At 37.1% G+C, this 25974-nt stretch overlaps 1 protein-coding gene across 2 annotated transcripts in view; it reads right to left on the reverse strand.

Moving 5' to 3' along the window:
• Positions 1-25974, reverse strand: part of nolo (no long nerve cord) — a 252886-nt gene that overhangs the window by 18450 nt on the left and 208462 nt on the right. For both annotated transcript variants that reach the window (XM_066283257.1, XM_066283256.1), the window contains exons 9-12: positions 22731-22833; positions 16824-16919; positions 16313-16496; positions 13566-13662 (exon numbers count right to left, since the gene is read on the reverse strand). In XM_066283257.1, the coding sequence (XP_066139354.1) occupies positions 13566-13662; positions 16313-16496; positions 16824-16919; positions 22731-22833 (480 nt within the window). The remainder of the gene's footprint in view (positions 1-13565; positions 13663-16312; positions 16497-16823; positions 16920-22730; positions 22834-25974) is intronic.

Here is a 25974-nt window from a genome sequence, read left to right on the forward strand (position 1 = left end):
GAAGGGTGAATAATACGGGGTCAAGATAATGATTTAAGATTGCCGCTTGGACGTTGAAACCGTAGGAAGGGTGGACAATAGGGTAGTTCCGTTGAGACACAGAGAGGTAACCAAAATCCTGTATTCGCGTTTAGTCGCTACTAACAATAATAATGTGGAAATATGAATTTTTCAGGGACAAACCGAAATACTAATGGCACGTAATGCAATTGCAATTTTGATATTTTAACATCGATATAGGAATGAAAACACATAAATATGTATGTATAGAGAAATTTGCTGGAAATATGAACCATGACATTTCCTGAACTGAAAACAATATTGCCAGTAATAAAGAAACAGAAAAATGAATGTAAATAATAAAAGTCTGTAATAATGTGGCTCACGTATACCTAGCCGCTGGCTGAATACAGTTTGTAATTGCTTAAAAGACAACGAAGACAAATGGAAGATCGTTTATTTGGTGCTTGCGGAGCATTTGCGTGTCATGAAATAGATCCAGAATATTGATGGCATGTTAACTCGTTGCATAACGTCTACGTGGAACAAAAAACTGTGTCCTGAACATCTGAAAGTATGCCGTCCGTAATTGCTTAGGTATTTAACACAAATATACAGGGTGTCTCGATAACGATTTCCCCCACGGAATTTATTTTTAGAATAAGAAAAATGCCCAAAAAAATCTGGAGGGACACCCCCCCTTATTTCAGGAGTAAAAGTTCAAAATTTGACTCGTTTCCCCACCCCGCATGATCCGTTCCTTCGCACGTGACACGAACTTCCTTATTTTAAGTGGGGCCCCCCAATTTTTTTGGATTTCTTGTTAAACTTTACGGCCAGTCTATTTAAGATGTCGTATCTGTAAAATTCACCGTCACCTCACGTTTATGAGCTATTCCAGAAAATTTGAAAATTTTGACACCTCTAAGGTCTCATGGAAACCGGTGTCGTCCCTTAACCACTGCGAATTTCGGTATCCGTCTAATAACGATCACAGCATACCAAAAGGCAAAAAGCCTTCCAGAACCCTCGAAATATGCCTTAGAATTTCCACGATTTTTAGAGTCAATAACTCGTTTATTTCGAATGGAATATCTCAATTTTCTCGGCGGCATCGTGTTCAGAATTCAATAATCTACAACTTTTATTAACATGATTCCATCCCTAGACCCAGCCGTTTCTATGTTTGCGAAAACTGCCTCCTTTGAGGGTCTAGTGTAAGTGTTGATAACGTTGTCTTAAGTGACGTAAGCAAATTTTGGTATTTGATTTCTAAAAAAAATTACGATGATTCGAAAATTTTTATAATACACACTAGTCAAAATGCCTCGTTATTTCATTTATTTCCAAAGAGAAAAGGGGCTACACGTCAAATTTATTTTGAATTTGATAAATAATCAAAAAGAGGTGTTTCGTGAACGATTTCCCGGTCATTCTACACTTAGATCTTTGAATTCTGACCGCGATGCCGTCGGAAAGTTGGGACGTCCCATTTGAAATAAATAAGTCATTGTCGTTTGAAATTGGGTAAATTCGGGGGCGCGTTTCGAGGGTCGTGGAAGACCTTTTCGCAAATTCAAATACGTCAAAACGTAGCTTCTTAGGTCCTCTCTTAGCTCTAAAAGGCCAATCCTGAAATTCGCAGCGGCTCGGGAACAACACCCATTTTTGTGTGAAAATTTGCAGCTTTCCAAATTTTGAAAATTTGAAAATCGAAATTCACAAATTGATCTCAAAATTTAGTGAGAAATCCAAAAATGCCAAAAAATTGCAAAGTTCCAATTGAAATAAGGAAGTTACGTCATGTGTGGGGGAAAGATCACGCGGGGGACGGTTACGAGGCCATTCTTACGTTCTGCTTCTAAAATGAAAGGGGAGTTCGTGTTTTAACCTTTTTTCTAATGTCAAAGGTAAAGGAATTAAATGGGGATAAATTATTAATGGAACGCCTTGTAGAGCGGAACACACACACACACACACATGGATAGAGAGGAAAGAGTCGAATTTCCATCAAACGTTTGAAAACAAAACACACTCCAAAAATGCGGTCTAGTCGCTCAGGGAGTGAAAACAGAATTATAACCGACTTGTAACATCAACTCAGTTAATACATATTTGTTCCATTCAAAAGTAAGAAAATAAATATAAATAAATTAAAACAAAATAAATAATTGAGTAACGAATCCCATTACAGAAGCGGGGAGAGAAACAGAATTACAGCGATTTTCCATTCATACAGCATACCGCAAATTTGCGTTTATTAAGGGATCTTGAAAACCGCAAGAGATATAAATCCAGTTAATTTAGCGCAGATATGGAATATTGGAATATCGAATTGGAATACTATTAAAAGGTCGTAAAATTCAAATATTTACCTACTGAAAGAGATAACTGGGAAAATTCGAATATTGTGCGGTTTTCAGGTTCTATACAGCCAGATAGCGATGCGTTTAGTATTGAATATTTGTTAACAAGGTAAGACTACATCCTAACGAATCCAGAATAGGGCGACCACAGCAACAATGGAATATTTTCAGAATTCGTGAGCGATCGCTGAGACGGGTTGGTGTTCTGCTGGTGATAAACATGCTGGTTGCAGGCCGGTTCGTAAGACTGCCACAACAGGTGATGACGTCGATGATGTTGAAGGCCGTGGCGAAGACTGATTTGACTCAAGATCCAGTGTGAATGTAATATGTCTTAGAGCGCTACATCAAGCCAAACTCGCTATCAACTAGTTTTCCATCTATCTCTATTTCATGTCCGCCACGGCTGCATTTAATGGTACCCCAGTTAGGGGTAGTGTTAGCCGATCGGCGCCTCAATGGGGATGAATCGTGTGTGCTTCAACTGTGCACCAATGGCGCCTTACCGTTAGTTACGTCATTTAAAAATTGCCGATATTATTCACCGTTGACTTCTGGGGGAGCGACATTTTACCTTTACCGTCACATGGGTGTCCGATGATTGTACCATGCAGCTGCATCAAATGCAATTCTGTGCGTTGACTTGGGTGAATTAACACTCAGTTTGCTGTGACCGGAGGTCTATAGCAGTCCAGTGAAAATCCACGCGTTTCGATTCATTAGTTATCCTCCGGTGCAGGGATCCCCAAACTACGGCTCTCACGTCAAATCTCGCAAAAATGGGTCGACAAAAAAGTCCATGAGTATTCACTACATTAATGCTAATGCCATATAAGAGTATTGGAAATTTCCAATCCACAAACTTAAGTAGGGAAACGCTTAATTTAATGCAAGTTATATCTGTCGTCGTTTCTGCAGTAAATTTTATAAGAAAAGCTGGATTTAATCACAGACAGTTTTCTCGAACATATTGAACCTGGGAATGACGATTTATTGTACCACACCGAAGTGCGACGGTTGAGCCGCGGAAAAGTGCTAAAATGCTTCTTTAAGTTACGAAACGAAATTGATATATTTATGATGGAAAATTTAAGGCCAGTTCCAGAACTTTCAAATCCCATATAGTTGTGGGATCTAGCACTTTTGACTGACATAACTGAACAGCTTGACTTCCTTAATGCAAACTTACAAGGAAAAGAAAATACTTGTACATGAACTCTTTTCCCGTATTAAGTTATTTCAAAGAAAATTACTTCATTTCAAGTAACAGTTGCAACAAAGCAATTTTTCACATTTTCGGTGTTGCGAAAATTTACGAAATAAATTTAAATTTTCCCCTCAAAGTTGCATTGAAAAAATTGTATCGTTAGGAAACGAGCTACGTATGCGGTTTGAAGATTTTTGTAAATATGAAAAAATGTTCATTTCGCTGCGAAATGCATTTAAGGTGCATCCTGCTGAGGTTCGTGCAGAATGTGCAATTGGAACTGATAGATTTGCAATCTGACAGTACCCCGAATTGTTTGGTTTAAAAATGAAAATTGAATTCGGTTTTATTCGTTTTCCCCCAAAAAGATCAGTGGCGATTTCAAAAATTTTATTACAGAAATGATTTTTATTTTTGAAAAAACTTACCTCGGTGAACAAAATGTTTCCAGATTGAAATACATGTCGGGGTAACGTTAGGAATTTTCTCCATCATCAACAATTTTAATGTTTTATTATATTAAATAATAGTGAGGCAAGGCTAACGAATTCTACGACAGCTACTTCGCCCTTCTTTCTGTTTGCTGCCATCTTCACTTTTCCCATTCCCCATGGTCCTCTCGGCTCGAGGGAATGGTACCTGCTCGTCCTGGTTCTCCCACGGACCAAGTTCCACACATGGCCCGTAATTGCGTCGGTGATAGTGACCTCGTTCGACAGTGCTTTATCTTCACGATAAACCTGTCAGGCTGCTCCTCACCCTTATTGCTAACTCAAATTTTACATTTTTAAACTTAAGAACTAATAAATCTCCGACATATACAAAATTTTTAAAAAAAGTTCAAAATTGACTGGTAGTTATCTGAAAGATTTTCTGACTATTGATGCTCCTAAACCAGCACGGAATACAAATACAATAATTTAAAGATCTACAAAACAGGCACGCAAATCACATTCAATATTTATGTTTATTTGCATCTATTTGTACTTTTGTTTGATAATTTTATGTATCTTCATAAATAATAAAAATTCAATAAGTAATTTTACTAATATTATTTTCTAACGAAACTTTATATCTGGGGACCAATAGTTTTCTACAGGGTGTCATTTAAGTACGCGGCCATACTTCTAGGGATGATTCTTTGGGAGATTCTGAGACGAAAATTTTATAAAAAACATATGTCCGGTAATTCTTCGATTTCATCATACAGGGTGTCGCACTTGTTTCAAGAAATCGTGACATGTTAAAAAATCGCCTAAACGGCAAGAAGACGCAAGCTAATGCGACGTTGGAACTTGGTGACAGTTTTTAAAGTTGTACAAAAGGAAATTTTAAGCTGGAAACTGTTGGTCCCCTTTTGCTAGGGACGGGCACAGAGGTAATGCCGGAAATTTAAGAAAAGTCAGACAAGAAAAACGCTTTATTAAAACTACCCTTAAACAATTGATACGCATTTTTTCAGTAAAATAACATTTAACAATAAATAAAACGAAACCTACAACGGTTGCTGCAAATGTCCACCTTCAACTTTAATGCAAGCATTAGCTTGTTTTAACGTCGATTGCCGAACACGTTGAAATATTCCCAGCGTATATCTTATTTGATTACATGAATCCCGCATTGGTTGGATTAATTTTTCTTCCGGGTTGACCGGAATTTGATGAACGAAGGAATTCACATGCCCCCAAAAGAAAAAGTCTCACGGATTTAAATCCGGTGGCCTGGGTGGCCATGGCCGTGCTTAACGTAAAAAACTATCAAAGTTTCAAAAAAATCTGTAGTGCATGATAGCAGCAATAATCAGAGATAGTACTGCCTTTTAACGAAGTCGGCTGAAGGACTATTAGGCTTTTTGAGAAAAGACGATTTTTAAACAAAAGTTTAACACTTTGTGCCTTGAAAACGAAGCATCACCGGACCAATGTTTATACAGGGTGTTAGTGAAATAAGTTTCGAAAATTTAACTTGTGATTAAGAACGTTATTTTAAACAAAAAAGTTTCGTGTAAGAGGGGTCGTAAATACAACCATTTTCCCGGAAAATCAAAAAGATACTTTTGAGAATTGGCAACGTCGCGTCGTGTTTATTTCATTTTGATATTTCCCTAAGCAGCCTCATAAACTAGATATGGTGCATTTGAACAGGTTTTTTGGGCCCGATAGGTTTTGTGGTTAACACGTAAACATTACGCGATTTTTGAACTCTTTTTACATGAAAAGGATAGAGCAATCGCTCCTTTAACGTTCTATGGACATTTCAATGAGAAGTTAACTTAGGCGACCCTTCAAAAAGACAGGTTTGCAGGGTTCAGTGCGGCTTTGCCGCTTAAAGTTACTTTTATCGTTTAAGTCGTATTATTAGTCTCAATTAAGTTTAAAAATTTTTTTAGCAATGTTAATGCCGAATAATTCCAACTTTTTTTATTACACGTCAAACAATCAACATGTGGAAAATAGGTTTTTCAACATTTTATTAAAATTTTAAGCTTATCACGGCTGTTCGGTTATCAACTTTAACATTTTTTTTTAATTATTAAGTTTTCCACCTCTATTGCGAGGAACTTTCTTTGTTTAAAATGATGTTCTTAATCATCGGTTAAATTTACGAAACCCATTTCACTAACACCCTGTATAAACGTTTCGTCTTAGAATCACTCAAAGAATCACCCCTTGAAATTTGGCCACTCATTTAATACAATTAACAACCCGTATACTGACGTTCGGCACTGTCTCTAAAAAGTTTGGGGACCTCGCCTTCGTATGCTCAGGTTCCTCCGGAGCTTGGGTACCTCTTCAAATTAAGCTCTGGCTAGATCTTCGGATCTGATCGCCAGTGACGTACAAGAAGCAGTGCCTCACGAGAGTTTTAAACGTGACAAATCGCATCTATGCCCAACACCTCGCAGCTGCCTTTAGGTCAAGGAAGTAGCGCAGCTGAAAATTTGACGCCACTGCCAGAACCGAGGCCTGTTCAAAGTAATGGCTCGGGCCCATTGTATCAGCTTCAAACGAGCTTCAGACTCTGCACACTCGGCAGTTTTTATCTCTGAGAAATGTGCGAACTGGGCCGAGTCGAGTAAGCCGATCCAAGTCATTTCGGTGAAGCTAGGTTCTCTTAGGAATAGGTGCTGTAACATGGCGCGAACAATACTTTGCAACGTAAATTTCGGTCCCGTCGACCTTTACCTAAAACCCGCATGAATGTAAAATGCATGGGCAACGTTTTATAGCGGCCGCTACATTAGGGCATTGCGGTCCTAGGCCCGCTTAATGACCACACGCAGTGAACCAAATCGGATCGGAATCGGGATTTTCAGATTCAGTGCTTCGTGACGTATTTGATTCCATGCATTAAAAAAGTTGCGGATTGTGCCCACTGATCCGAGTAACTCGGGTGTGGTCCTACAGAGCCTCAATCACCACATCAGAATTTGATTATACGGACACTCTCTACTAAGCAAGAAACCAATCTGATATTTGAGCATCCCCGATTAATCAGACCGAAACCTTCCGAGTTCCTCGGCATCGGGCTTATCTAATTCACATCACTGATATCGTTTTCTTTGATTTTGGTTTTTTACTTCATATTTACAGTTTTATGTTCAGCCATAGTTTTTCATGGATATCGAAGCTTCTTGGCAGTTGTGTAAGGTGCAATAATGTAGAGATTTCGATGGAGAATATAAGAACGTAAAATCTCAGATTTATCGATATTGATTTGAATTTTACAATATCTCGTTTCACGAAAGCCGAGCAAAAAGTTATGACCCACAAGTAAATATTTATGCTCTAGATTTTGGTTTGTTTTCGTGTAATAATAGTGCTCAGAGAGTTCCATATTATACGGCGTAGTCCTAAGACCCGTTCCAGGAGAAGCATCTACACAGTGGTACCTTCTTATGGATCTTCTAGTACAGGGAAACATGTAGCTGCACTATGGGTGAATAATGAAGAATTTAGTCGTAGGTCATATAGAAAATATTTGCAAATAAACACATCTTCCCATTACAGCGGGCCAAAGCTGTCGTCGAATGCCAAAAAGGTCAAATAAACTCAGTTCAATAAAATTTTCTTAGCATCTTCCGCCAACGGCGATTTTCTACTTTCGCAGATGCGGTTTCGTCAACTCCTGACATTGTGGTGAACTGAATCGTGAGATTTCATTTTACCAAAAATTTTCAAACGTTCGAAAATAATAGCAGCGACCTTACTCGCAAGTACTACCTGTATAAAATTGCGTATTCTAATAGAAAATGTATCTATTGAGGTGTTTAAGAAGAAAAACTGTAAACGAAAGGCACTGTGTTGAAGTTTTAGATCAATATGAGAGGTTTAAAAATGTGTATTATTTTGAATTATTGTACGTTTTGTCGATCGCCATAGAAATGATTTTCTGCTTGCCATCCGGAGGTTTTCGAGTGACCTATCGTGAGGACTCCTTACTACATTATTGAGATGTTCAGTAGACCCTCGATAATGTAAGCTAATTCAATTCAAGTGTGGTTCACATTATCGAGGTGTTTTCATTAGCGAACGTGATTTAAATAACAAACGATTTATTAAAGAAACGTTTAATACATATGTATATACCGGGTGGTCCATTTAACTTGAGATAGGTAAGTACCTGGGCGTCTACCAACTTCACAATATACTGCTAGTCGTCCAAGAGGCTTTCGAACAGTCACAATCAACAGAGATATTAAAATTTTTGAATGAGCACGTATTTTTGTGTTTTTCCTATTATCATCGGTTTTATTTTGTGTGTCACCAAGACCTGTTTACTTCATCGAGTGTACGCATTGTTTACGTTATAGCGCATTCCGCTTGATCCTGTAGTACGTGTTTTCTATTTACGTTAACGCAACATTTTCATCATCACGTGTTTACGTTATCGAGCGTCTGCTGTACGATAATATCCGGACAACTGTGCGGCAATGACAAACCTTGCTCTTTGTTACCATACCCCAACGCCGCTTGGTTAGAAGTGAGTTGATCCAGGAAATTTACGCGTTTTTACCGTTACTTTTGCTTATTATTTCTTCGTGACGTCCATGGTTTTCTGACGATGTGCGTGTGAAGCCGCTCCAATGAGGGGAGCCGGAGTCTCAGTCTGGTGCAGGGAATTCCAAGCATGGAACTTTCCGAAAATTTCGTTAAAATTCCATTTCGGTAGGCCGTCTACACAGGTCGCAAACATCAATTAATCGCGATGAAACTCCAAGCCTTCATTACTGTACGGCTGGACAGTGAAATCGATCGAACAGGGAAATTGTGAGAAGTTCCTAAAACTTGCAAACTTGGGACGTTTTTTCCCTTACACGTCTCCCCCTTTTAGTTGGAAGAGCTCCGCTCTTTGAAACGGTTCGTCCGTTTTACATGGCGGCACCGAAAAGGACACATCTGGACAGGAAGACACTCCTGCATTGGAAGTGATCTCAGAGGTCGCACCATAAAGTAGTGAAAACTGAACATCTGCAAGTTAGCACGTGGTTGTGTGACTTTCAGGTCGCTTAGTGATTTTCCCGTTGGAAACGTCGTAATGCGCCTGGCTCCATAAGAATGTTTCGAGTTTTCCATGTATTATTTATCTGCCACGTTTCCTCGGGAACATTTAGAAATTGCTTTAAATTTAATTAGAAAACAAGGAGAAACCAGGTCGCAGAGTTTGTAATTTTTTTCAATTTGAAGAAATTTCGAATCATCGGGGTCACCCTTATCCTATTTATTCCGGTACCCTACAGGGTTCTGGTTAGTTCAGGTTAGTGCGATGGAGATGGCCATTTTTCGCTTATCAACAGGCGACAGTTCGATTATGTTTTTGTAATTACTCGAAATAAATTGGGGCCCGGAGAAAATACGACCCGGAAGCGGAAAAAACCTGAAGGATGCATAAAATTTAAGTCTTGCGAGGTCTCTGTACCAAGCCCGGGTGTTTGTGTCGCATTTTGACGAGATATTTCGCATAATGAATGCCCGGAGTGTCGAATTGAAGCAAAATGGTCGGCTTCAAGTCTTTAGTGTTTCGTGGGTAGAAAACCCGGCAGAGGTAATTTGGAAGAATCAAAATATGGAAAACTGAGCTATTACCTGTGTTATTTGTTGAAATCGTGATGTGTTTGTATTACGTTTGAGGGAGAAATAATCTAATCAAATCCCGGAGTCTGCCATGTGCCTTTGTAAAACGTGAAAAATATGTAAGTCAACACGTTGATTTAACAATAATACGTTTCAGAAATGGAAAATACTGGATGGATCTGACTCGGATCTTCGCAGGAGCATTGAGCCGAATTCCACTCAGTTTCGACCTCGTTTACAATTATTTCTCTAAACTTCTGCCTCCAATCTAATAACAAACGTCAGCATAAATATATTAAATAAATACCGATTTACAATCGTCATAAACAGAACAAAGGCAGATGATAAATATTAATTCCACTTTGTGCACAATGTTATGGCTACAGTTTCAATTGTATTAAGTCATGTACAGTGTGTTCGTTTGAAAACTTACCACATCTAATGTCGTAGAAGCCGAAATAGGTATGAAAGTATTGAGCGAGATGGTCTTTCGAGTTGGAAGGGGAAACATTTTTGACATTATCTGTCCAAACCTAATCGTCACGTTTGGCTACCCTGCCACCCTCAATTGAAGATTTTCAATGGCACCCCCATCGAGTTACACTCCATATTAAAGGTAATTAAATATACAAAATATCGGTGCTTTAAGAAACTCGATTTCACAAAGCGTTTTTGAAAAATCAAGGAAAAGCGAAAAAAACAGTGATTTTAATTTTATTTCTCAATAGGGCTAAAATATCAGCTTACTCGTAGCAAATGTGTAGAAATAAGATTTTTACACTTGTAATTTTGACATCTTTAAGTCACTACATGTTTAAAACGATTTCGATTTTGTGCCAAGAAAAATACAATCTGTTCCTCAATTCCTTTCGGGCTCTTTGAAAAGTGTCTTCAGTAATGGCCTGACATTCTGCGGTTATGCGATTTTTTCGTTCTTCAATATATTTAGGATCTACCTTAAAAACAACCGATTTAAAATGATCTCAGAGCGAAAAATCAAGAGGTGTTAAATCAGGAGACCACGGAGCACACTCGATTGCACCTCTTCTGGTGATCCATCTATCTGGGAATCAGCCATCGAGCCATTCTCGCACCGGCATGACGTAATATGGCGGTCCCTCATCTTGTTAAAAGTGCAAAATATTTTATTTCGTGGATAATAGCCGTTGTGAGCTACTTTCGTTTGTGCGGGCTCTATTACGAGATTATCGATTAACTCTTGTAATATATTGAGGTATACTTCATCATCAAGGATGCTACCGATGAATAATGGTCCAATTACAGCATCTTCTAATGTTTCAGTCCACGCATTAGCTTTTTGACGCTACTAAGTATGGCCTTACCTAAAAACATGAGCATTTTCGTCAAACCAATAACGACAATCCTGTTTGTTCACAAAATTATTTAAATTAAGTGAGCGCTGATGGCAGAATAGGTTTTTTCACAAGATTTTGGGGTAGTGGTAATCGGTGCTGTCATCTTTCCACAAAACTCAATTCTGCGATTGGGGTCATCCTCAATCAATGCCTGCTGAATTTGCATTTTGTACAGGTGGAACTTACGTATGTTTGCCACTTTTGCAATGGAACCAATTGAAAATCGAGTTTAATGAGAAACTTTTCTAATTTATGCAGTTAATTCAGTCACAAATTGCTCCGACACTTCAATTGTTGTGGCCTTATCCAATACTTTCGTTTGATTTCGTTTTAAATGGGCTACTCACCCTGTCGTAAATTGTTTTAGAAGTCGATTCACACAAAAATGAGAAATATTTTTGTGAGAATGTTTCTCGTTGAAAACCCTAGCAAGTTCCCGAGGGGATTGATTAGCTGCACCGTGCATTAAGACAATTCCCACCCCATTTTCTAGAGAATATGTTATGTAAGTGAAGATGTTAGTGTTAAATTACCGCACATCATTTAACAAATACTAAATGGCAAAATCTGTGTAAAATGAGTTTCTGCCATCATTTTATCTAAAAATGATGAATGGAATGTGTCCTGTCCAATGAAAAATATTTATTTTTTTGCTTGCTGTACAGAAAGGAATAAGAAAAAATTTGAGAAGTTCGAAAAGTTATTGCACGTACATATACAGGGTGTCCCAGAAGTGTTTCATTATATTTCAGTGGGTAATAGTACATTGAAAAATAATATGACTCCCTATATAAACCATATTCCAATAATGCTTCATTAAGAAGATACAGGGTGTTAAACTTTACTTAAAAAATCTAACTTTTATTGATATATTCAAAACCGTTTGAAATATGTAAGTGAAATTTGGCATTTTTGGCCACCAATTTGAACAATTTCTATAATGTTATAGCAAATAAATAATATTTAAAACAAACTTAATATTATTAAAACCATTTAGAGAATATCGTGCATATAGACGGTATTCAATTTTTTACTGGCAAACGATACGTCGGACGAAAAAGAGTCAAGTGAGCATTTTTCTTCTAAATGAATTAAACTTCTAAAAATAATTTTTATTTTGATAAAAGGCAGTGGCGCACCATGTTTTTCTTTAAAAATGTGCTGAGAGGTGTCCGTACGCACGTCACTGGTGAAACGAAAAATAGCCCTTTTGCATAAATAAATGCGTCTACATTAACTCTCAAAACATCCCAAATTTCACTTACATATCTCAAACGGTTTTGAATATATCAATAAAAGTTAGATTTTTTAAGTAGTTTAACACCCTGTATCTTCTTAATGAAGCATTATTGGAATATGGTTTATATAGGGAGTCATATTATTTTTCAATGTACTATTACCCACTGAAATATAATGAAACACTTGTGGGACACCCTGTATATTTGAAATCGTTATATTAGTTTTTCCTCGATTTTTCCAAAAAGCTTTGACACGTGAAATTTCTCAATACACCAACATTATATACTTTGAATTACCTTTAGTATATGGTGGAACTTGATCAGACTGTTGTTTAAAATTCTTAATCGGAGGTAGCGAGGTGGTAAGGGGTGATAATTAGGTTTACGCAAGTGACGTCAACAGCGCTCTCCCTCGCAACCTGGAAAACCACATTACTCAACAATACTTATGTATTTTCGTTTTTGCAACGTTTGGAATGGTAATTTTGCAAATGAACACTGTATCTGTTTCAAGTGGTTTCTAAACCTATTTTGCTGTTACTTTAATTAGCACCATTGGGTGTGGGAGAGCGTAATAGGTCTACCACTGAAAAAGAGTATTCAACAATCTTCAAGTAATCAAGAACGAAATTGGTAAGAGGCTAATTACTGATCACTTTTTTTTTACTCACCAACCCGAGATCGCTATAATAGGTAGTCTTTGGGGAATTTTGCAAGAACACAAGTTGTATTGAAGAAAAGTTTCTGACAATGGTAGATATATTTTCATTACACTATTTCATTCGACATTCATTCTAAATCTGTTATTGGCGGTTCGGGAAACTTCAAAACTAACGAAAATTGGAGTGTCGAACTTGAAAAGTATACCAGGTGATCTGTTTAAAATTATGAACCTTTGCATCGAAGAAGGCGAAAGGAATAAAATGGAGTTCTTTCGAAATCCGCCATTGGAGACTGGTTTTTTGGAGACGGAAATTTCAAAACCTGTGAAAATTAGTAAGGTAGAAAAAAGATGGAAATCATCCTTTTAATTGTAAACGTTTGCTTTAGGGCCGCGTTTTTCTAATATGAACGAGAGAATGGAAATGCATTGTGTCGTTGATATTATGAAAAACATAACGAAATTGTGAAAACGCCACTACAGGAAACATATGATTCATAATATGTCCTTAGAAACTATATGAATAACAAAATTAAAAAATTAATTTGTGGCCAACCGCATTAAATTGCTGAAAATCCTACGGCAGATAATGTGCGGCTCATTGTATATAATTTACTAAAAAAATCATATATTATATACTTACGTGCTTTCTGATGGCACTACTTGTTCGCCTATCAATTTTTCAGCCATAGGAGGGAGGGCTTGGTACAAGTTTCCAGTGTTATCTGGTTGATACGCGTCTACAATCGAAATAAGCAAATTACTATTGTGAGGCATTTTAACCGTATTTAAACTTTATAAATAAAACGTAATATTTCTTCCTGTTATTTATTTATTATAATTTGGCCCGGTTATGCTCCATTATCGTATTATAAAAGTTTGATTATGCGTTATATTATAGTACAGTTGTAGTAATTTTTTCTTTTTTTCCTATTGTGTTGGCTGCAGTTGAGTTACACAACTTTAAATGCGAATTTTACAAAACTTCGTCCAAAAATGTCTCCCGTTTTTCCATTCGGGTCGAAAAATTAAAATAAAAATTAAAAAAAAAAGGAAAATATTATGTATGCAATAATTTTATGCCTGTAACAATTAGGCCAAAAACATTATTGAAAAATAGTTTATGCATTTTCTGAAGATATTCTTTTAAATTTACCGTTTAAATTGTTTAAATCAATATTAGCCAACATAACAGGGGAAAAATAACCATAGTAGTACAATAATGTAGCTAACAGTTTAACTGCGGATGGTGTTATAAAGTGACCATACGGAATAGTACTACCGACCATACATAGTACAGCGTGGTAACTCTAACCGGAACAAACTCGGTATCCACGTGTCAGTTAATTTTTTCCAATATTATGTAAATACGGCAATTTTTCTTTTACTCGGTATACTTTTTGGTAATGTTTCGATGCGGCAAATGTAAACCACCTGTCTAGGGTGATGATTACCGTTAAAAGTTTAAACGCACAGGGGTTCAAGTGATTTATCATTTTAAAGATATTTTCAGCCTGGCTCTACGTGAGATATTACTTTTATTCATAGGAAAAAATAGTACCAGAAAATACATAGATAGAAATAAATTATTATTTCTTTTAAACTTAGCAACTGCTGGAAATGTTCACGGTTGACTTCTCGGCATGGCTCCAAATGATGATAAAACTGATCTCTTCGATTTTATAAAATTTTTGGAGTGATTTGCCTAATTTCGTTTTTCATGCGTTCTTTGAGTTCGTCGATATCGTGTGGTTTCGCATTGTGAACTTTGGATTTCAGATATTCTAATAAAAAAAAAAAATGAAAATGGAGAGGAGTGAAACTGGGAGATCTTGGCGGTTTTTCCGTCGAGCCTTTTCTTTTTATCGGTTAATATCGAAAAGTTTTATCTAGGTATCAGCGAACATTCCGAGCAAAATGTGACGGTGCTGAATGTTGTTGTAACCAAATCTGTTCGTCAGGCATTCCTGAGTTGAATTCACTAGGCAACAAATTAGATAACAAAGGGACTAGTCCGCCTTGCAGAAATTCCAAATATCCTTTAACATTTGATCGAAAAATATTGGTCCTACTATTCAGGTTTATATTATACCCGTCAAGCATTTACTTTTAACGGGTACTACGTGCGACCTTCTTTGATCCACCGAAGCCTCATTGAGGATCAATATCCGCAATTTTGTCTATTGACATGACCATCGACATTTAAAGTAACAAGTGGACTCATCAGTAAACAAGATCCACTTCATAGGTATTTTAAATTGATGAGCAGCATTCACACTCTTTTCGAAAAATACAATTCGTTGATTTTCATCATCTTCAAGCAATTTTGGATAAATTTGCCTTATATATCTCTATAAATTCGAATATTTTAGTCTTTTAACATTTTATGTTTATGCGTCCTAAAAGGTTGCATTACTGATTAGATTTGCATGATCTATCTGCCGAGCTCGCGTCATCGAGTTTTCTTCAAACGCCAAGAGTGCCTTAACTCTTGTATCGTCATCAATTTTTTGAGGTCCATTCCTAATGATATTTCTCACAAGAGCATAATCTTTAAATTTTTCCTGTTGCACTTACGGGTCCTTTGATTAATGGGTGCAAACGCGGTCATTTTATCAAAATAATTGCAGAATTGCATTTTGTGTTCGGACCCCGTTTCCGTATCGTTATATTCATTATTACCGCACATTATTGTCGTAATCATTATTAAAATTTCTATTTTACGAGATTCGGTTGAATAAGACGCTCTTCGCAATTTTTAGAAGTTACCCGAAGCACTTCATTTCTACAACAGAGGAAAATAATGAAATTTTGCACTGATGGAATACTCGGATTGTTGTAGTGATTCACGCATTAAAAAAAGTTGAAAATAAATCAAATTTAAGTAGAGAAAAAAATGTTTAGTACTCGTATTGCTATCTTGCTCGAAGGAAAGTAACATGTCAAATTAAGTCAGGTTGAAAAGGCCTCGAAAGTAATATGTTACCTAAACTCCCTTTCCATTTTAATTTTTAAGGGTAACTATAACTGTGACTAAGGAGTTGACATTCATAGCATCAAAACCCCACTAAAACGTGCATCCAGCAAAATACAAATTGACGTGTTTAAGCAATTTTGGCAGATGTCAAATGCCACATAGATGCCGCATTTTTTCCAGTTAAAGCCACCACCTTGTATATTCATCATAGGAACTTCAGTCGGCAAAGTGCAACGCGAGTGCCTACAAAGTATTGGTCGTAATGGAACCGACACATTCACACGTTGTCGGAACGTTTGTTGAGGGATACCCTGTACACCTATTGTACAGCACCTTCAGAGAGTAACAGTGAAAATGGGACTTGTTGATGGCGATGAGCAAAATCTAGGTCAACTATCCACTTTCACTCTTACCGGGAAAAACCGCCCCATCGTCGCTATCAGTACCGTCAGGAACGAACGTGCAAGCAATTCCCGTGGTGCATTCTTGTCTTGTTTTAGGCCTGCTCTCCTCGTCACAAAGGTCACTTAGTTGACTGCCTTCATCTCGACATTCAATTTGCCTAGTCTGGATTCCTTCTCCGCACGACACAGAACACTAAAAATGGGAATAAAGTATAATAAATAAATAATAAATATAGCGTGTAACGCAGGTTTTGAGTGAAAGCCTTGGGGGTTATTTATTTAAAAAAATGGTGTAATTTTTCAAAATTGTTACGTATCATATTGCATATTTGGCAAATCGTGGTTTTTTAAACGGCAAAAAACTACGAATTTCATGGAACCACTTTTCGAGCGGTCGAAGCTCAATTTAAAGCACTGGGCCACATACTTAAAGCTAAATGTTAAATCGATTCTTATACCACGTCAAAGGCCCCTTCGAGTATTTGCTCTAATCGTACTTATATAAAATATGAAACCTTACCCCTGACCATTTTGTCGTAACCCAAACAGGACATTCGTTTTCATTGCAAGATTCTTGAAACGAGGGTTTGCGTCCTTCACATTTCGCTTCAACCACCTGTAACATGAAAGTTCTACGTTATTCCTTCTGAAGGTGCGTTATCGTTTATTAAAAGGGTTCGTCCATTCTTCGTGTTTTTGTTTAGTAAACTTAGATGTTGACGAAGAGTGCCAACGGAAGTTTCGCTAATATCGATGGGTCGGTGACAGAATAAATTTTCATCTGAAAAGCTAAATAATTTCGTTTAACCCAGTATAAAACTAACCTTAAGTAGGTTAAAAGTGTTAGCTTTAAGCAAATTTTAAACTTTGTGCTTCGACTATAAAGAAATGTCGCACTGAAACTTGTCAGTAAAATGCTTTAAGTTCTATCTTTCATGAATTATTCAGTGGGGAGTTATAAATTTAATTAATTGTCTTTTCTTTAACTTTTCAGTGAATTTCAAAGTACCCATTTCATTGTTTTGTATGATAATACCATTTACAATGTCCCTTATTTTATCTGCCATAATACGTATTTGACTATGTCTCCGCGTACTTAAAATAAATTAGTCCTAATTAATAGAGACAATGGTTAAAAAGTTTCTAAACCATCTACGATTTTTATTTTACTATAGTTTCTGGAACTTTCCGGTCGATTACAGTTGAGTTCTCAGAGAACTTTTGACGGGAGAAGTTACACAACTTCGGCGAAAATTAGACAATTTCCGAGAAAAATACCTCAGAGTGATTGTTCAGCTCAGACCATTTTCAGCGAAATAAAAAAGATTTGGGTTTTATTGTTCGGGCAATCAAATAGAACTGTTGCCAATGAGGCTAGTTCTTCTAGACACAGTTTCAGAGGTTTTACATCACCTTGATTCTTGGATATTTTATCATGGAGCGCAAAAAAAATTATTAAATAACTATTTATTAACGATTTTTTTTAAATCAATTAGTTCGCGCAATAACGACTTCACCATTAAGCCTTAAAAATAAAAAAAAAATTCCAAGGAACAAAGAAATTGATAACGCGCATTTCCACCCCCGCCAACGGCACAAGCTCGAAGACGACGCCGCACGCTTGGAACGACGTTAGCTGTGAGACCTTGAGGAATTTGCTTCAATTCTTCTGCACCAGCAATACCAAACCCCCGAAGGGCGCTGCTAGGATCTCTCCGAGAGATCGCAGCTCCGGAAAGCCTCAGTTTTCTCAACAAAGAATTGCTTCGGCGACGAGTGCACCTCCTTCCTTGATGGGCAGGTCAATGAGCAGAACTGTCGACATTCGAGTGGCGAAAATCCTCACGTTTTTTAGCGGTACACAGTGACCGGAAAAAAAAAATGCTTGGGCTGGTATTCTCGGAAATCGGACCACTGTTTACTCGGGAAAATTTAATCGGAGAGCTGCACTGAAACCTATTTGAAAACGTAATTGATCGTTTAATAATAACTGATTCGGAAGGTCAAGTGGGCGGAAATATCTTGCAAGAAGGCCAAACACTTTTCCGGCAAGATGAAGCTCCACCGTATTTCTAGCGTGTTAAAAATGTGAAGTGGTTGGGCGACCGACAAATGGATTTGCAGAAAGTGACTGAGAGAATGGCGTCCGAGATCACCAGACTTAATGCCGTTGGATTATTTTTTATGGGGCAACTTCGGTTGTTTGAAAAGCCAGCCTGGCGATTTGAGCGAATTACAGAGGCAATCAGGACTATTCCGGAGGCGGAATTTGAAAATGTCACGGAAGAGCTTCAGAATAGCTTTGCTATTGTTGGGAAAATGATAGAGAACATTTCGAAAAATCTAACAAACTAAAAATGTTGAAAACAGCAATTCCAATTATTAGCACGTTTTTTTTTTAAGAATAGAAGTCGGAAAAGTTTTTAAATTTAAAACTGCTACGCAGAAATTTTTTATAACAATTTCCTAATCGTAAGACACGTTTAAGTAAAAAAAAAATCTTTGTTTCGACGCTATCAAAACACCAACAGGAAAAGTGAATTTAGAATAATCAAAAACGCCTAATTTGATAACGCAACCGTTAAATGTTAGAAATGAAGCACCATCATATAGACAATGGAAAGCCCTTTAAAATGATATGTAGAGGGCTGAAAGAGGTGCAGTAAATTCTACATAAAAATTGTTTCCTCTCAGTAACAAAATCGACGCGTTCAGACGATTTTCAAAAAGCTCTCCCGTTTCGACATAATACGGGTTGGGAGTTTTCAAATTGACACCCTGTATATTGGTTCATAAGTCCTTAAATGAAATGCAAGTTACCTACTCCTGCAGACTGCATATCAAACTGATATTTTTCTATCCGGCCCAAATAAGGCGATTTTGATTTCATCAGCGAATATTACTGAATTTTATACGTTTAAATCTTTATTAATTTGTTCTTTAGTGTACTCCAATCATGCTCTTCTGTTTCTTTCGCCAATGAACGGTTTATTTCTCGCAATCCAACTCTGTATCTAATTTTTTTTTGTCAAAATGCACCGTATTCTTGTCGGGTTGCATCTTTTTGCAAAATTATCTTGCCAATTTGGCGAACAAAGTTGGACAAATTTTTAGGAATATTGGTTTTCTTGCACAATCCATCGTTTTTCGAGTTTCGTGAATATTTTATTTGGGGTCACCCGGGCCCTATTCCTGATTCTATTTTCTTTGCGGTAACGCTCAATGATGTGCTGAATAATTGATGGACATCAATTTACCATTTTGGCTATGTCCCTTTGCTTGTATTCACCTCTACAGTAGATAAGAATTCCTACACAATTTCGTTTAACTTATTGAAATGTTGCTTTGAAATGTCAAACTAGGAAACCAAGCAACAAATTATTATTAAATGAACGTTGACTTCCTAAATTAAAATTAACACGTTTCGTGCCGTTTTCAACTTAACTGCATCATTTAAGCTGTGACATTTAAATCGCACGTAAAATTCAACAAATGTACTGAGTGATATAGGAAAGAGAACACCCCGCAAAAATGGTTGTATTCAAATAATTTTTGGTGCGCATGTTTCATACTCCAAAACAAATACTTCATTAAAAATTGAACAAATTTAATTGTTAAAAACCAAAAAAAAAATGATCGGTACTTCGCGGGGTCTAATAGAATTCTTGTACAGGTATGTAGATCTAATGAGATGTTTGATGTCATCCTGGGAAACCTCGTTCCAGGCTAACTGGACAGCATGACATAGCATCGTTAGGGTGTGTGGGGGGCGGGATGAAGCATGCAACCTTCTACCTAAAACATTCCATACATGCTCAATCCATGAGAGGCCTGGAGATTGAGGTGGCCCAGGTAGCAAACTGATTGCATTTTGTCGAAAGAAGTCCATAGACACTCTAACCACATGTGGTCGTACATTGTTTTGCTACAAAACTGGATTAACAAGAGTTTCCAGATAACGCACGAGATGCGGTTCCAGGACTTCCCGGATGTATCGTCGGGCTGTCATACTGCCTCTAATGAATATTAAAGGTGTCCTGCTAACGTATGCAGTAGCACTGCAAACCATTAATCCAATAGTCTGATGGACGTGTCTTCGTATCATAAACTGAAGATCCCGTCTTTCACCCCGTCTTCTTCTCGCTCTTGTCCCATCATCATGCCTACCCAAACAAAATCGGGATTCGTCACTAAACACGATATTATCTCATTCCAGATTTCAATGTGTTCGTTCTCTGCACTACTGCAGTCGATTTTGACGATAATTTCAGGTGAGAGGAAACACAAGATGGGGATGGTAGGAAATCAGTCCAATGCTTTTTATCCGGCGATAAATGGTTCGAATCCCAATACCCAGCAAAGCATTGATCCGCCAGACTCCTCCACGAGACGAACCTATCTTTTAGGGCCATAATTCGGAGGCGGCGATCTTGGCGTTTTGTAGTTCTTCGGAATCATCCGGTACCTCTTCTTCTGCCTGTTTGCTCTTTTTGGAACTACGTCTGGTAATATCTCACTATAGTGTTTACACTACGGTTCAGTCTAGTGGCGATTGCCCTAAATGACCGACCAGCCTCTCGTAGTCCCATTATTCGACCTCTGCCAAACTCGCTCAATTGATGATAATTTCGCTGCGTTCTGCTTCTAGGCACATTTGATTGATCTAAAAGCGCTTCCTGACCACTCTATACACCAATAAATGATATTTTGCAGTCATATTGTTGATGTTTTATTGCAATTTTTTTAGTAAAAAAAAACTTCAAATTCTTGATAGCTCGTAAGTACATTGATAAATATGATTGAAAATTTAATTCGTTTTTTGCTTTCCCGTATCGAAACGTGCGTACCAAAAATGATTTAAATCACGCCGTTTTTACAGGGTGTCCCCGTTTCTATGTCACGCAGTATATGCGCCCTTTACTTAATAGTGACAGATTTGAGTAAGGTATGAACTCATATGCTTTCAGAGCACTCATACTGATTCAATTTCAGGTCAGCTTTTCCTAATGCGATCTGCATCATTTAAGCTGCGGGACACTGCACGTGTACATTTTACGTTACGTTATACAATTCTTGATGAGTTAAAAGAGAAGAAAATATGAAATGATTGATCTCACGTACTATTTACATTCACAACTTCGTGATGATTTTTCTAAACTTCTCGTTTTGCATAGAGGCACGACATTATTTCAGACAGACAGCGGTGACAGAGGTAACAGCAATTTATCACAGGACGGCTGTGCGAGATGATGAACACGACATGGACATGACATTTCCCTGCACCCTTACGCCCTCCGAGTTGCCATTCGGTCTATTTTATATGAGAGACAAAAATAGTTGTTTGTGTTTCTTTGTGCCCAAAGTTTTTCCCCTTGAAGTGAAATATTGTTAGCTGTAGGGTGGAATTTTTATATTTCAGGTTCATGCATTATCAAGCTCTGTTACTTACGATCGTGGACTGCTAATCCTTTTAAATTTAGTTCAAAATGTGTTTTCAGTTGATAAGTTCGTATCACGTTCGTGCTTGCCATGTCACTAATGTCCTCGTGGACCTCATGGTATCCCTGACTGCTTTTTTTTTTTTTTAACGAGACTGTTCCCATTTCTGTTCCTTTCTATGCTAATTGTAACTAATTTCCCCTTTTCCTTGGTCCTCTTCATTAACTTTTCATCATTATTTTTCCACAGAGATAATACTGTTAAAATGAAGTAAGACATTTTTATAATGTAATAACGAAAGTTAAGAAAGCTGTTTGCGGTATCGTCCTCTTTGTTTATAAAGTAGGGCAGCAATTTTCCTTCGCTCCTCCTCCTCCCTCCTCGTCCTCCTCCATTCTTCAATGCTCTACCACACTCCATGAGAGCTAACTTTCGGCTGGGAGTTGAAACTTTTATAGTCACCGAAATGAACCGTAAACAACAGGTTCGTTGCATTTTACGTGGCTTAAAATTTTGAGAACAACGTTGTAAAATATTATCAGAAAATATGACGGCTCAGGATTGGAGCGTTGACCGTCACGTGATACATCACGACTCATCTGCCATTCGCGTCGTAGTTTACACACCACTCAGACATTTTCTGAAAGATTTGGCTCTCTTGAGGGAAGCTAAGAACGTTCAAAGTCTTTTCACCGACAGGTGCAAAGTCCCGTTCCAACGTATTTTTCGTAACATCAAACCCGTCTATAACGCATTTTGCAATGCTATATTTCCGATTTTAAACCTTGAACCCTTCTAATTAACGGGAGTACAATCCATCTATAGAGCATCCGCTGCACTTTTTGAAAGGAGAGCTATAAAAACTAGCCAACAAAAGCCCGCTTGAAAACAAACCAAAACGGAAATGGAATTGGATACTCAAAAGGCTTTTAAGGGAATCCAACTTAATTAACTACTAACTAGGACAAGAGAAACTAGTCCGACTAACCTTTATTTTTGTGTTATTCATTTCTTCAACGCAGAACACCTGTCGTAATCGAAATCCTCCGCCACAACTTGTGCTGCATGAGCCCCAGTCTGAGACGTGCCACCTGAAAATGTAAATAGTATGTTTGCTTATACGGGTTGAGTTACAATTAATATCAATGCTGGATGGTGTACTTTATTTCTAAAACTATCATTCATTTTAAAAATGCAAATTTGCAACAAGCTTCAGAACTCGAAGGTTAGCTGCCGTTGATCCTGACTTCTCGGTGTCATCATTCGTCTTCACTGTTTCTGTTCTTGTATAGTCGAGAAGAATGTCTTCGTCGAAAACGAAAGAAAAAAAAAAAAAAGAACCCAGGTGCAGATTTATGTCTTCTGCTGTAGCGATACTGTGATCGGGACCGGTCCCGACAAAGGAAAAATCAGTATTAAAAAAAATACCGTCGTTTGATGGATATAGTGAAAAACCTTGTATATTTTGCTGAAGATTCATTCACCTCTCATTTTAAATGATCGCTACGAACCATTAAAGCCATATAGGTGTGGGTTCCAGGGCAGCCCGAACAGCCTCCCAGATCACCCGATTTGACTCCCGTTGATTTTTTTCTACGGGGTAATTTAAAAAATGTTGAAAAATAAAATACTAAAGTCACCATCGTCACATCGTTGGCATCACTACCCGACGGTCGCAATTATCCTGTCTACGCAATTCTCAAGAATTTGTTTGCAAAATAAAGTTGCTGAAAAATGAAATCTTTTCAAACATGAAACTTCGTAAAAAACATCATTTGATTGATGCTCGTAAAAGAATTATTGATTATTTGTCCGTTTTGCAGTGCCCACAACAAATTAGTAAGGTATATCAGTCGGTAGGTGGAATTTGACAAATTATCTTTTCTCTGTTTTTCTACCCTTGCGCATTATTTTTCATTCGTTAGAGAAGTTTCGGTGGGACAAAAAAATTGTTACAAACAGCCTGAGGAACCATGTTCCATCTCTGGTGGAAGGTAATCAGGGCCAGATGCTTTCTTTAACTTGATTTTCTTAACTGCTGTGATCAATTCATCCCTTGCCACGACTGTGTTCGTTGCTTTGGCAGGCAGGCGCCCTTGGTTTATATAACTTTTCGGGAAGAATTTTTTTATTTTTTCTGTAATTTTTTCATTAAATTTTTTTTTGTTTTGACAATGAATTCAGTTTTCTCCTGTTTTTTTCCCTCAAATATTATTTTGGAGGTATTAGATAGTTCTCTCCACTTCTATTTTTGGCCATTAACGCCGTTCTTCAATTCGCTTTTAGCTACTTTGTATTTCTCTTCTATATGCTCACAATTCTCATTTGCTGTGTGGAATTCGTTTAACTTTCTCGATTTTTCCCCCGTTTCATACCATCTCTCCGTCCTTTGGCTGAAATAGGCAGTGTTCAGAAAATCATTGAACGTGAAAATTAAAATGATCTTCGTCGGGCTCCCGTCAGTTGTTCTGGAAAAAATTAAACAAACTTTTTGCTAACGACTACGTTCGGGGTAAGTATTGAACAGTTTCTCGAACATTTTTTTAGCTCAAACTTTAATTCCGTCTTTGCGGCAATATGGTACGAATTCAATAAAACAAAATTAGGAAACTTTCGGTGAGGTAGTTAAAAATCGCTCGGGAATTATTTCGATATTATCCAACAAAAGCTTATTACATTGAACGAAAATCAAGTAAAACGAACGTTCTCCATTACGAAGAGGTCATTTCCTGCATCAAAAATAAAAACCCGTATTGGATGTTCATCCGTTCTCCGCAATGCCCTCATTTACCCGCATAACGCTTGACGAAACAAACGGCGTATCATAAACAAAAAGTTTGTGGAGAGATAAAATGGCCCGCCCTTGTTACTACTCGGATTTGAAAAAATGGGACCTAAAAAACTTTCTTCGAGATATGATGTTTCTGATAAACCCATATCTGTTTGAGCAAAGAAGGGTATTACTATGGCATATTACGGTGCGGCTGAAATTCAAGTAGTGGAGATAAGGCTTTGCCTTTATAACATTTAAAAGAATTGCAGAAGGTTTAGGTACTTATGTGCGAGCTGAAAATTCGATACACGAGGTTCGGCAAAGTAATGGAATTCTTTTCTTCGGGTAAACGGGAACACATGTGAAGACGTTGCATCACTTGGAGTTATGTGTTTGATTGTATGATCTCACAGCAGCGCCGTCGTTCTCGACATTTTTAGTTTATTGCAACATAAGTTTTTTGATTTAACTTATTGAGTATCAACTTGTGAAGCAGTCGCCTTTGGAAGGTGGCCCAATCCGTATATGGAAAATTGCAAGTTTAATATATTTTTTTGGTTTATATTTTTGATTTGTGGAAAAGCTTGACGTTGTAAAAGAAAAAAAAATGCAAAATGAATATTAAACAACTGGGTCGTGTAAAGGTGCGCCTATGTATCTATTACCCACGCAGTATAAAGCATTTTATAGTTTTTTTTTTCGACTCACTCAAAAAGTGTTAACTTTTCATACCTGTGATGCATATCGTGATTGTCGATTTTTTCTGCAAATCTAGTAGTACAAAAACAATTTTAGAGTGCCATTTGGGAAAAACGACTTTCTAATTCAAAAATTCTAAATTTCCACAATTCTTGTTAAAAACATTTCCAAATATTTCTCTTAATTTTTAAATTGTTCATAAATACTTGTTAATTTTTCAGTAATTTAAAATAAATTTCATTGCGTCAAATAGTTTTGTAGACTGTTGAGTTTTAGTAAAGTTCTACAAGTGTCGAAAGAATCGCAAAAATCAAATAAATCACAAACTGTCAAGAATGGGTGCCATGTTGTATTATAAAACTATGTTTACTTTCGATTAAAAAAAAAAAAAAAATTCATCGAAAAAACTGCCACATTCCAGCTAAAAAAACTGAAGTAACGTTCAGATTCCGATTTAACCACAAGTCATATCGGGGTGAAAACAATTTTACAATGTCAAGTTTTTCTTATAAAATAAAAGCGCACTAAACCTGTAGTTTTTCATATACGGATTGTCTCACCTCTTAAAGACGACCATGTATAGTTGAACTTTGCGTTCTTTTTTCGTTGTTTTAATTTACTCAATATTTGATTTAATGTGAATTCAACTAAAACTATATTAACGCAAAGAACTTCATTTTTTAACGGTAGCAAATGCACAATAAATGCTACCGCAAAATGATCAAGCTAAAACAGTAAATAAACGACGAATAATACAGTA

This window comes from Euwallacea fornicatus, chromosome 6 (genome assembly GCF_040115645.1).
Source record: "Euwallacea fornicatus isolate EFF26 chromosome 6, ASM4011564v1, whole genome shotgun sequence".
NCBI classification, from domain to species: Eukaryota; Metazoa; Arthropoda; class Insecta; order Coleoptera; family Curculionidae; genus Euwallacea; species Euwallacea fornicatus.